A 13,949-nucleotide genomic window follows, 5' to 3' on the forward strand; every position below is an offset into this window, starting at 1 on the left:
ACAAAAAGAAAGTGATGAAGTATAACCTGTATTTGATGACAACTATGCTGGTAAATCTAGTGATATTGCACTTTAACTGTAGTGAAAGTGATGAAAAGAGTGATGTGAATAGTGATCATGCTATTCATTTGTCCATTACAACACAAGAGCATGCTCACTGAGGGTGTTATGTTATGACAGTATAATGGATAATGTTATAAAAATGTTGTGACTTTGTGTGTTTAGTTAGTGTCATTGTATCAATGTTGTGCTTCTACATCTGCATTGCTTTCTGTTTGGGGTTTTTAGGCTGGGTTTCTGTGTAGCACTTTGTGACATCGGCTGATTTTAAGGGCTTTATAAATACATTTGATTGATTTTGATTGATTACTAGTGTTAAAGTTGTGGAATCTATTTAACTTGCTATTGGTTTTTTTGTGTTATCATACCTTTTTGATGTGTTCAATACAAGGCTTTCAAACTGTTTTTAAGTATGTTTGTTTAGGGTTATGATAGCCTTTTGTGTTCTAAAAATAATGGGTTAGGGGAAGTTATATTTGTTTTCAAAGACATGATGAGTGTTGTGAAAGGGTTGTACAAAGGTTGAGTGTTGTCAGAAGGTTGTGCACGTGTTGTTCTGTGTGCTATTGGGTGTGGTGGCATCCAAAGCCAATCTAATTTATCTCCAAAGTGTTTGCCCACTGTGTGATTGCATGGTAGAACCTTGTGCTTACATCGATGTTCTGCTTATATGACATGTGGATGCACTCAAAGCTGTTATCACACTCATAGAAAAACATACAGTGCATTCGGAAAGTAATCAGACCCTTGACTTTTTCTACATTTTGTTAGGTTACAGCCTTATTCTAAAATTGATTAAATTGTTTATTCCCCCCTCATCAATCTCACACACACTACCCCATAATGACAAAGGAAAAAAAGTTTTTTAGGAATGAGACTTGTCCCAAAGTCACTCCTCATTGTCTTGGCTCTGTGCTTAGGGTCGTTGTCCTTTTGGAAGGTGAACCTTAGCCCCAGTCTGAGGTCCTGAGCACTCTGGAGCAGGTTTTCATCAAGGATCTCTCTGTACTTTGTTCCGTTCATCTTTCCCTCAATCCTGACTGGTCACCCACTCCCTATCCCCACAGCATGATGCTGCCAACACCATGCTTCACCGTAGGGATGGTGCCAGGTTTCCTCCAGATGTGACACTTGGCATTCAGGCCAAAGAGTTCCATCTTGGTTTCATCAGACCAGAGAATCTTGTTTCTCATGGTCTGCGAGTCCTTAAGGTGCCTTTTGGCAAACTCCAAGCGGGCTGTCATGTGCCTTTTACTTAGGAGTGGCTTCCATATGGCCACTCTACCATAAAGGCCTGATTGGTGGAGTGCTGCAGAGATGGTTGTCCTGCTGGAAGGTTCTTCCATCTCCACAGAGGAACTCTGGAGCTCTGTCAAAGTGACCATCGGGTTGTTGGTCACCTCCCTGACCAGGGCCCTTCTCCCCCGATTGCTCAGTTTGGCCAGATGGCCAGCTTTAGGAAGTCTTGATGACTCTAAAGTTTTTCCATTTAAGAATGATGGAGGCCACTGTGTTCTTGAGGACCTTTAATGCAGGATACATTCTTTGGTACCCTTCCCCAAATCTATCTATGCCTCTACACAATCCTGTCTCGGAGCTCTACGGACAATTCCTTCAACCTCCTGGCTTGGTTTTTGCGCTGACATGCACTGTCAACTGGGGGACCTTATTATAGACAGGTGTGTGCCTTTCCAAGGCATGTCCAATCAAGTTGTAGAAACATCTCAAGGATGATCAATGGAAACAGAATGCACCTGTGCTCAATTTAGTATCTCATAGCAAAGGGTCTGAATACTTATGTAAATAAGGTATTTCTGTTTTTATTTTTAATGTATTTGCATATCTAACACATCTAAAGCTGTTTTTTGCTTTGTCATTATGGGGTATTGTGTGTAGATGGAGTTAGAAATTAAAAAATCATTTTTTAGAATAAGGCTTTAACGTAACAAAAGGTTGAAAAAGGGAAGGGGTTTGAATAATTTCCGAATGCACTGTACACAGACACCGCAGTACACAAACAAACTCCCTCCCAAAGACATGAGTAAACATAGTTGGGAGCATTCAAAAGTTAACCTGTATTGCAGTACAGGTAAACATTTGCTTAAAGTGGATGTAACTGCACTGTCTGGGGCATATTTCACTACATAATTTGTTAGATAATTGCTAATGAACTTGGAGCTTGGCATCACCCTATGAGAGAGTTCTGTCACATTTAAAGATGTACAGTTGCTATAGCAAATTTGGAATAAGTTACTTTTTAATGCCCCCAACTGTAGTTGTAGATGCTTTACCTCCGGTGAAGTGTGTTTACGTTAGCTGGCGTTTGGCCTGTAAAAAAAAACAGTTGAAAAGCTGGTAAATAAAATGGTAACGGGCCGGGAGAAGGAAAAAATCTCATTAAGTAATGCTTTTTAGACTGTTCATTTATATAAATACACTTCAATGGTCATGCTGATCGGTCTATAGGTTAATTTGCATAATTTAGTGGAATTAAATTGGTGCCTGTGTAGGCTACAGTATATTTGTTATGCTCCCGAGCGGCTCAGTGGTCTAAGGCACTGCATCTCAGTGCTAGAGGCGTCACTACAGACACAGCCTGGATACGAACCAGGGTAGCACAACCGTCTGTGAATGGTAGTCCCATAGGGCGGCGCACTTTGGCCTGTGTAGGCCGTCATCGTAAATAGGAATTTGTTCTTAACTGACTTGCCTAGTTACATTTTTTATTTATCTTATCACACGCATTGAGCATACAGAGCCCTCGAGTGGAAGGAAGGCTTCATCAGTGCGTCACACACCACTTTGCAATGTGCTGGAGGCAGTAGGCTATGCATTTAGAAAAAATATGGTTAATTGTTTGAAACCTGAACATTTTAATACATATTATGAGGCATGTCTTACCTTGCTTCAAAGTAGCCTATTAGATCTCTTTATAAATTTCAAACGGATATTTTCATAAAACGTCCCTTTTTCAGGACCCTGTCTTTCAAAGATAATTCATAAAAATCCAAATAACTTCACAGATCTTCATTGTAAAGGTTTAAACACGGGTTCCCTTTGTTCAATGAACCATAAACAATTAATGAACATAGCACCTGTGGAACGGTCGTTAAGACACTAACAGCTTACAGACGGTAGGCAATTAAGGTCAGTTATGAAAACCTAGGACACTAAAGAGGCCTTTCTATTGACTCTGGAAAAACACCAAAAGAAAGATGCTCAGTGTCCCTGCTCATCTGCGTGAACGTGCCTTAGGCATGCTGCAAGGAGGCATGAGTACTGTGAAACGTGTCCGTACTGTGAGTACCTAAGACAGCGCTGTGGGACAGGTTAAGGATGGCGACAACAACTGCCTGAGTTACACCAGGAATGCAGAATCCCTCCATCAGTGCTCAGACTAGAGGTTGACCGATTTAATCGGAATGGCGGATTTTAATTAGGGCCGATTTCAAGTTTTCATAATCGGTAATCTGCAATTTTGTACACCGATTATGGCCGATTACATTGCACTCCACGAGGAGACTGCGTGGCAGGCTTGACTACCTGTTATGCGAGTGAAGCAAGGAGCCAGGGTAAGGTGCTAGTTGGCATTAAACTTATCTTATAAAAAACAATCAATCTTAACATAATCACTAGTTAACTACACACTGTTGATGATATTACTAGTTTATCTAGCTTGTCCTGCGTTGCATATAAATGATGTGGTGCCTGTTCATTTATCTACGCCAAAAGGGTGACTTTGCCAAACGGGTGATTTAACAAGCACATTTGCGAATAAAGCGCCGTCGTTGCACAAATGTGTACCTTAACCATAAACATCAATGCCTTCCTTAAAATCAATACACAAGTATATATTTTTAAACCTGCATATTTAGCCTGCTAACATGAATGAACATGAATTTTGCCTGCTAACATGAATTTATTTTATTTAGGGAAATTGTGTCACTTCTTTTGCGTTCTCTACAAGCAGAGTCAGGGTATATGCAGCAGTTTGGGCCACCTGGCTCATTGCGAACTGTGTGAAGACCATTTCTTCCTAACAAAGACCGTAATTAATTTGCCAGAATTGTACACAATTATGTCCTAACATTGAAGGTTGTGCAATGTAACAGCAATATTTAGAGTTAGGGATGCCACCCATTAGATAAAATGCGGAATGGTTCCGTATTTCACTGAAAGAATAAACATTTTGTTTTCGAAATGATAGTGTCTGGATTTGACCATATTAATGACCCATGGCTCATATTTCTGTGTGTTCTTATATTATAATTACGCTTATGATTTGATAGAGCAGTCTGACTGAGCGGTGGTAGTCAGCAGCAGGCTCGTAAGCATTCATTCAAACAGCACTTTCCTGCATTTGCTAAGAAGGACCACACATCGTTGCATCCTCGACTTGCATCTTCTGTTAATATAATTTACCATAACCAAAATGTGATTTCTCATGTCTGGTAAATTTAAAATGTTGCCTGTTAAATGTCCGGAAACCCTGATATGTGTACGTGAGTGCATTTGTGTGTTATTGACCCATTTTCATTTATTGTACTTAACCCACTTTTATAGCATTGATATCAAGTTAGCCAAACATTTGATTTTAGATGTAAATCAATGATTTACATTTTTCTGTATGTTTTTATCTAATGCTTTACTTGATGGATAATTGTTGTGAATAGATCATATTGGATTCATTGTGTTGAATGCATTTTGAGATCCAACCCTTGTATCTTTAGTATTTTCCTCCAGTTCATCGGGTAGACAGACAGTGGTTTGGGTGGCGAAACGACGAGGCATACATCAATAACATGCAAACCTGTCCTGCACAGAATTAATAAGTTAGTCATCCACATCCACCCATTTATACTGGAAAAATAAGGTATTCAGCAGCAATGATCCCGCTAATTGTTTTCGGCACTGAGCAAATTTCAGATCTGCTGAGCAAAACTTGAACATTGGGAAAAATCTGTGCAACTTCCGGCGTGCATTTAGTGCGAGTCTGTACCCACTTTAATTTACTGTTTTAATTGGCCAGGTAGGCTACTGTGGCTATTTGATCATAATGTGGCCTACCAGAGTGGCCTACCATTTAAAAAAATAAAACAAATAAGGGGAAAATGCATCATGTAACATTTTAACATGGAAGTAGCAGTTCTATCATTCAGCCTATAGTAGCAGCCAATGTGTGGTGTTCAATGTAGGCCAACATTGGCTTGCGAAAGTATTCATTTTTTTTGAGGTTTGTATTATTTGATTTACATAACATACCTACCACTTTGAAGATGCAAAATATTATTTATTGTGAAACAAACAAGAAATAAGGTTAAAAAAGAGAACTTGAGCGTGCTTAACTATTCACCCCCCCAAAGTCAATACTTTGTAGAGCCACCTTTTGCGGCAATTACAGCTGCAAGTCTCTTGGGGTATGTCTCTATAAGCTTGGCACGTCTAGCCACTGGGATTTTCTCCCGATCTTCAAGGCAAAACTGCTCTAGCTCCTTCAAGTTGGATGGGTTCCGCTGGTATACAGAAATCTTTAAGTCATACCACATATTGTCAATTGGATTGAGGTCTTGGCTTTGACTAGGCCATTCCAAGACATTTAAATGTTTCCCCTTAAACCACTCGAGTATTGCTTTAACAGTATGCTTAGGGTCATTGTCCTGCTGGAAGGTGAACCTACATCCCAGTCTCAAATCTCATGAAGACTGAAACAGGTTTCCCTCCAGAATTTCCCTGTATTTAGCGCCATCCATCATTCCTTCAAATTCTGACCAGTTTCCCAGTCCCTGCCTATGGGGAAAAACATCCCCACAGCATGATGCTGCCACCACAATGCTTCACTGTGGGGGATGGTGTTCTCAGGGTGATGAGGTGTTGCGTTTGCACCAGACATAGTGTTTTCCCTGATGGCCAAAAAGCTACATTTTAGTCTCATCTGACCAGAGTACCTTCTTCCATATGTTTGGGGAGTCTTTTGGCGAACACAATACGTTTGCTTTTTTTTCTGGCCACTCTTCCGTAAAGCCCAGCTCTGTGAAGTGTACGGCTTAAAGTGGTCCTATGGACAGACACTCCAATCTCCGCTGTGGAGCTTTGCAGCTGCTTCAGGGTTATCTTTGGTCTCTTTGTTGCTTCTCTGATTCATGCCCTCCTTGCCTGGTCTGTGAGTTTTGATGGGCGGCCCTTTCTTGGCAGGTTTGTTGTTGTGCCATATTCTTTCCATTTTTTTTATAATGGAATTAATGGTGCAAGTTTTTAATCTTATTAAGAATACAGTGGCAAGAAAAAGTATGTGAATCCTTTGGAATTATCTGGTTTTCTGCATAAATTGGTCATAGATGAAGATCAGATCCAATTTTAAGTCACAACAACATACACACAGTCTGCTTAAACTAATAACACACAAACTATTGTATTTTTCTTGTCTGTATTGAACACATAATTTAAACATTCACAGTGTAGGTTGTAAAAAGCTAATGACTTCTTCAAAAGCTAATTGGATTCAGGAGTTGGCTGACCTGGAGTACAATCATTGAGACAAGATTGGAGATGTTGGTTAGAGCTGTCCTGCGCTATAAAAAAAACACTTACAAAATTTGAGTTTGCTATTCTCAAGAAACATTGCCTGATGTGAACCATGCCTTGAACAAAATAGACCTCAGAAGACCCAAGAATAAAAATCGTTGACTTGCATAAAGCTGGAAAGGGTTACAAAAGTATATCTAAAAGCCTTGATGTTCATCAGTCCACGGTAAGACAAATTGTCTATAAATGGAGAAAGTTCTCCCTAGGAGTGGCCATCCTGTATAGATGACTGCAAGAGCACAGCGCAGAATGCTCAATGAGGTGTAATTAAGAAGAATCCTAGAGTGTCAGCTAAAGACTTACATAAATCTCTGGAACATGCTAACATCTCTGTTGACGAGTCTACGATACGTAAAACACTAAACAAGAATGGTGTTCATGGGAGGACACCACGGAAGAAACCACTGCTGTCCAAAAAAAACATTGCAGCTCGTCTGAAGTTCGCAAAGAGCATCTTGGATGTTCCACAGCGCTACTGGCAAAATATTCTGTGGACTGATTAAACTAAAGTTGAGTTTGGAGGGAAAAAAAGGCACAGCACAGCAAACCAACATCCAAACCTCCTCCCAACTGTAAAGTATGGTGAAGGGACTATCAGGGTTTGGAGCTGCTTTGCTGCCTCAGGGCCTGGATAGGTTGCTATCATTGACGGAAAAATGAATTTCCAAGTTTTATCAAGACATTTTGCAGGAGGATGGGTTGGGTGATGCCACAGGACAAAAACCCAAAACACAGAAGTAAATCAGCAACCGAATGGCTTCAACAGAAGAAAATACACCTACTGGAGTGGCCCAGTCAGTGTCCTGACCTCAACCCGATATGAATTATTTTGTGGAATTAGTTTGACACCCCTGGTCTGTAGCCTAAGCCAAGGCATAGGCTATTCTCAATCACAGCTTTATAATAGAACGAACTATAATATTTTTTTTCTGTTTTGAGGCAAATTAAGCAAGTATCAAGTTCTGAAGACAGTGGACTACTTTATCCAGGCAATGATGTCATAATTAGTGATCCACCGATATCCAATATTTTCCTTGCCAAAAAAACCTGAGACAGATATTTACAATTTTAGCTGACTTTTTAAGCATTCTAGTACAGTTATAGTTAACACATGGACGCAACGATATAAGGCACTGCATCTCAGTGCAAGAGGCGTCACTACAGTCCCTGGTTCGAATCCAGGCTGTATCACATCTGGCTGTGATTGGGAGTCCCATAGGGTGGCGCACAATTGGTCCAGCGTCGTCCAGGTTTGGCCGGGGTAGGCTGTCATTGTAAATAAGAATTTATTCTTAACTGACTTGCCTAGTTAAATAAAGGTTACACACACCACACTGACCAGTAAAACATTAATCAAAAGCTATTTCTTTCACTTGCTGTGCTGTTTCGTTGTTCATTTGTTCAGTCGTTTCATTCTCAACCAGGATTTCTCATACTATGGAACGCCGTTTGGGTCTTTGTCAAATAAGCTTGTTGACCAATCAGGACCTGTATATGACTGCATCATATAATAATAATAATTTAAAGTGTTGTTTTTTTACATGGTGTAATCAATGTATAATAACTATATTTCATTGATACGTATGCTATGATGCTGGTAAAGTTGTCTCGCACACCTACAGTGCTGATCATATAAAAAAAAAGCTAGCTAGCTCATGGATGCAAACACTGTTCTTCCCCAAAAACATAGCAAAAACGACATCTGTTTCAGTAGCTATATAGTTAGCTAGCTAACTATATAGCTAGGTGTCATCTAAAATAACCCTAATTTATAAGACCATTCTTATTTGATTAATGGTGGGCGGACTCATCTATGTGAAGCTAGCCACAAAAAGGATTAGATACAATAGTAGACTTTGCAGTTAGCTTTCAAAATAAATGTATGTCATCGACAGTGACACAAATAGTAGAATTATGGCGTAATTGAATAGATCATGCTAAATGAGGTTGTAATGTTATAAAATGAACAAGAGACAATTTGTAAATTTAACAAATCTAAAATCACACTGGATGTATTATACTTTAGAATTGCATTAGCAGCATACTTATTTCACTGTACAGCCTTACCTATAGATTATGGATCAAGGACATGGGGTATTAGTCTACTCAGTGACACCCAGAGAACATTAGCGTCGTAGCTCTTATTGTGGGTCTCTGAAACAACTGTAAATTGAGCCACATTTGTCAACCTATGTGTGATGAACAATATTCCAGAGGAAAAACAATACTACGTGGATGTTTTGGAGTCTGATAACTCTGGGTATTGAGTAGACTGATACCCCATTTCATTGATCCCCAATCCTTAGCCAAAGCTGTACAGTGCAATATGAATGTCAATACACACAATAGGCTGACTGGGGAGATGATTTCACACACTCACAGTCCCGCGATAAGAGTTAGATTCTGTGGGTGTCACCGAGTAGACCGATACCCCATTACATTGCTTCACATTCCAACCGTGTTTAACATTTATCTAGTCTATATATGGCATGATTCCACCAATTGTAACCTTTTGCATCACTTTCAAGAGGTACTTTTGAAGGCAAACCGCAAAATCCACTATTGTGCCTAATCCTTATTGTGGCTAGCTTCACAACACAACCCGGTCCGGTCGAGCCTCACTAGCCAGATGAAGCTACCGGGCTGCTTATAATGTTAGCTTTGGGCAACAGGGTTAAGTAGCTGGCTAGCTATTTATTTTCATGAACTGAAGTTCAATTTCAATAGGCAAACAACAAGTGGCTACCTCGCTAATACTTATTCACAAGGATTCCTAAATCATTGCTAAGAATAATGAAAATGACTGCAGTTTCTACTGGTCATTGTTTTTAGGCTGGCTGTATTGGTGATAGCTAGGGTACCAAGCTAAAGCTAGCTACCCCAGAAGTTGTGGTCAAACAAATAATGCTTTATTACCAATGCGGTATTGTAAACACATCGTTCGTGATTGGTCATATTAAAATAGAGACAGTAGATCTAGCTGGTCTGTCATATTATAATAGAGACAGTAGATCTAGCTGGTCTGTCATAATATAATATAGACAGTAGATCTAGCTGTTCTGTAAAAGAACTGTGTTATTTGACGTTGCAAATTAAAAGCTTATTTAACGTGTCAAATAGTGTTATTTGACGTGTATCTTTGACATGCAAAGACCCAAACGGCATTCCATAGTATGTTGTGACGCTAATAGCAGTGACGCTATTACTGTGTAACTTCGGTAGGGCGACATGTGTACCGGTGCTTAATCAGTCGGCGAAAGCCAACATCACCCACGACAGAGAGCGGTTGATTGTCAAGGGCAATGAATTCCATTATCTTGGCTTTAATGGATTTTGCCTTTTGAGTTGTCTCGCTGAAATGTTCTTACTCTTTCAAATGGCTGCTCGACTTGTTGACTGCTCGATCCACACAGCAGTCATTGTGGGCTAGGTTAGGAATGCTGTTTTTGCACGTGTAGCGCAAAATGTTATGTGGCGTCATTGCCTCATGTACCTGTGTTATATAGGTACACACGTCGGCTTTAACATCGGTTTTGCAAATCGGCGTTAAACTAGACATCGGGCCGATACCGATGTTGGCATTTTTAGCTAATATCGACAGATTCCGATATGTTCACCGATATATTGTGCATCCCTAGTCATCCCTCATCAGACAGTCACTGCTCTATCAGAGTGCGCCAGACAGACAAACACACAAACCTGCTCCACGCTAAAGGTCCTCCACCAGAAAGAAATATTAGAAAAGATTTGCCTGCACTTAGCCTCTGCCCAGGCTTTCAACAACATTATCTTTCGTCATGATTTGTCCAGTTGCATTTGATTTTGCGCTATAGCCAACTGTTGTCTTTAGCTGAGTTAAAACTGCGATATGTAACTTTCTGGGTGACCCGACCGAATTCACATAAAATCTGTCATTCTCATTGAAAGCAAGTCTAAGAAGCGGTAGATCTGTTCTATGTGCGCTATTTCTATGCTTCTCGTGCTTAAGTTTAGTTTTCCATCGTTTACTTTTGGTTTTGTACACCAGCTTCAAACAGCTGAAAATGCAATATTTTTGTTTATGGAAAAGATATTTCACAGCAGTTTAGATGGTACAATGATTCACTATATTTGCTTGTTTTGTCTTACAAACTGAAATTAGGCAAACTATTTTAATTTTCGCAACCATGAAATGGTGGCGCGATTTCTGCATGGTGCATAAAAAATAAAAAATCTAACATTTTAAATACATTTTGGGGGGTGATGGCACATCACAATGTTTTATGGCCACATAATCCCCATAGGACAAAGGTTGACATCGCCCATCCCTAGTGAACAGTATGAGCTCTCACTGTGCCCCTCTCTCACTTCAGCTCCTCATCCAGATGCCGACCACCCCTTCCTCGTACGCCCACCCACCAGCTTGCCTGCCCTCTTCCTCCTCCATACCACCCACCCCCCCCAATTTCCCGTTCCCCTCCCCGCCATGCTCCCCAGGCCCTGGGGTGAAGGGGGTTGGCAGGGCCGGGGGGGTTACCCTGCGCTCTCCGGCCACCCGTCACCTCACCCACCTGGACCCCTGGAGGAGACACAGTTGGGAGCCCGGAGCTATCGTTACGGTGCAGCAGAAGGGGATGGAACCCAGCGACAACCGCAGGTAAGGGGCGCAATAAACACACAATTATTTTCGGGAATCTTTATGTTAATATTTTATCCATTTACAATACAATATTTAAAAAAAAAAAAATCTATTATACAGAAACAATGGAAATTTGTACATTTTTTTTGTCAAGAGTCCCCAATCCCACCACACAACTACAATATAGCTTTAATAGACACTCTTATCCACACACTCTTAAATCACATGTTCACACCCAAATATACAGTCAAATCTATCAGCATCCGTGTATGATTTATTTGAAAACCGTATTCGTATATATTGTGGATATCAGGCAGTCCCTCCAGAATTTAGCAGGGATTATTTCTGATATTTGCGGGGAAAAATGCCTGATTTGCTGCAGCAATTCTGACATTGTGCGTGGCATTGTGCATTTTGTCCAATTTGGCGCAAAAATGCGCTGACGAGGGAACGTTTGACGTGTGGCTTGGTTGAACCATGCTGTTCGGTAAATGTGCAGTGATTGGTTGAAATTGCAAGCCCTCTTTGTACTGCTTGATTTTGCTAAATTGTTTGCAATCACGAAATCCTGGAGGGACTGCTCACTGGCAGTTAACCCCCTACTCACTCTCTTTTTCACTCTCTCTCTTTCACAAAATTCATAGGAAGCTTTAAAGGAAAACTCCACCCAATAACTATCTTTTGGCATTTATTTAATTAGTCCATTGTTTGACGTAGTCAAAAAAGGTTTTGCTTGTCAGCAATCAAGTTTTCAAGTTAGGTAGCTTTCAAAATACAGAAATCATCCCCTCATGATGACAGTTTGGGACTATGTCAACAATGGACTAATGAAACAAATGCCAAAAGATAGTTATTGGGTAGAATTGCCCTTGAATGCTTTTTTAGTTGTTGAGATAGTTATTGGGTAGAATTTTCCTTAAATGCCTTTTTAGTTGTTGAGACTGTCTCCACATCTCTTAAAAGTGCCTCCTTTTCACCTCGTCACATGATTTACCTGACAATAACACATTTCCAGTGGGTGTTAGGTACAAGGTAAATCATATTTGGCACAAGCCTTGATGAAAGCTTGGTGATATGACTTGTAAGGGTTGGTTTATCCCACAACGGCCCTGTCTTGGGTAGAGAATTGGGAGTGTTCTGTGTCCAGATTCACAGACATACAGTGCCTTAGGGAAGGAATTCATACCCCTCGACTTTTACCAGATTTTAAGTTTCAGCCGTATTCTAAAATGGATTAAATCTTTTTTTTTCTTCATCAATCAACACCCAATACCCCATAATGACAAAGCATATAAATATATGTTTAGAATTTTTTTGCAAATGTATTAAAATAAAACACTGATGTTACATTTACATAAGTATTCAGACCCTTTACCTCAGTACTTTGTTGAACCACCTTTGGCAGTGATTACAGCCTCAAGTCTTCTTGGGAATGACGGTACAAGCTTGACACACCTGTATTTGGGGAGTTTCTCCATTTTTCTCTGCAGATCCTCCCAAGCTCTGTCAGGTTGGATGGGGAGTGTCGCTTAACAGCTATTTTTAGGTCTCTCCAGAGATGTTTGATCGGGTTCAAGTCCGTGCTCTGGCTGGGCCACTTAAGGACATTCAGAGACTTGTCCCAAAACTACTTCTGTGTTGTCTTGGCTGTGTGCTTAGGGTCGTAGTCCTGTTAGAAGGTGAACCTTCACCCCAGTCTGAGGTCCTGAGCTTTCTGGAACAGGTTTTCATCAAGGACCTCTCTGTACTTTCTCTGTTCATCTTTCCTTCTGTCCTGACCATGCTTCACTGTAGGGATGGTGCCAGGATTCCTCCAGACTTGACACTTGGCATTGAGGCCAAAGAGTTCCGTCTTGGTTTCATCAGACCAGAGAATCTTGTTTCTCATGGTCTGCGAGTCCTTGAGGTGCCTTTTAGCAAACTCTAAGCGGACTGTCATGTGCTTTTTACTGAGGAGTAGCTTCCGTATGGCCACTCTACCATAAAGGCCCGATTGGTGGTGTGCTGCAGAGATGGTTGTTCTTCTGGAAGGTTCTCCCATCCCTACAGAAGAACTCTGGAGCTCTGTCAAAGTGACCATCGGGTTCTTGGTCACCTCCCTGACAAAGGCCCTTCTCCCCTGATTGCTCAATTTGGCCGGGCAGCCAGCTCTATGGAGAGTGTTGGTGATTCCAAACTTCTTCCATTTCAGAATGATGGAGGCCACTGTGTTCTTGGGCACCTTCAATGTTGCAGACAGTTTTTGTTACCCTTCCCCACATCTGTGCCTCGACGCAATCCTGTCTCGGAGCTCTACAGACAATTCCTTCGACCTCATTGCTTGGTTTTTGTTCTGACATGCACTGTCAACTGTGGACCTTTTTTATAGACCGATTTGTGCCTTTCCACAGGTGGACTCCATTCAAATTGTAGAAAAATCTCAAGGATGATCAATGGAAACAGGATGCACCTGAGCTCAATTTCAAGTCTCATAGCAAAGGGTCTGAATACTTATGTAAATAAGGTATTTCTGTTTTTTATTTTTAAAACATTTGCAAAAAATAGTTTAAAAAACAGTTTTCACTTTGTCATTATGGGTTATTGGGACGAGGAAAATTTTGTATTTAATCCATTTTAGAATAAGGCTGTAACTTAACAAAATGGGAATGGGTCTGAATACTTTCTGAATGCACTGTATGAGCACATGCAT

At 40.6% G+C, this 13,949-nt stretch overlaps 1 protein-coding gene across 3 annotated transcripts in view; it reads left to right on the top strand.

The window, feature by feature from the left end:
- Positions 1 to 13,949, top strand: part of LOC112229686 (rho guanine nucleotide exchange factor 2) — a 67,601-nt gene that overhangs the window by 4,154 nt on the left and 49,498 nt on the right. For all 3 annotated transcript variants that reach the window (XM_024395643.2, XM_024395644.2, XM_024395645.2), the window contains one exon: positions 10,995 to 11,278. In XM_024395643.2, the coding sequence (XP_024251411.1) occupies positions 10,995 to 11,278 (284 nt within the window). The remainder of the gene's footprint in view (positions 1 to 10,994; positions 11,279 to 13,949) is intronic.

This window comes from Oncorhynchus tshawytscha, linkage group LG31 (genome assembly GCF_018296145.1).
Source record: "Oncorhynchus tshawytscha isolate Ot180627B linkage group LG31, Otsh_v2.0, whole genome shotgun sequence".
Lineage (NCBI taxonomy): Eukaryota > Metazoa > Chordata > Actinopteri > Salmoniformes > Salmonidae > Oncorhynchus > Oncorhynchus tshawytscha.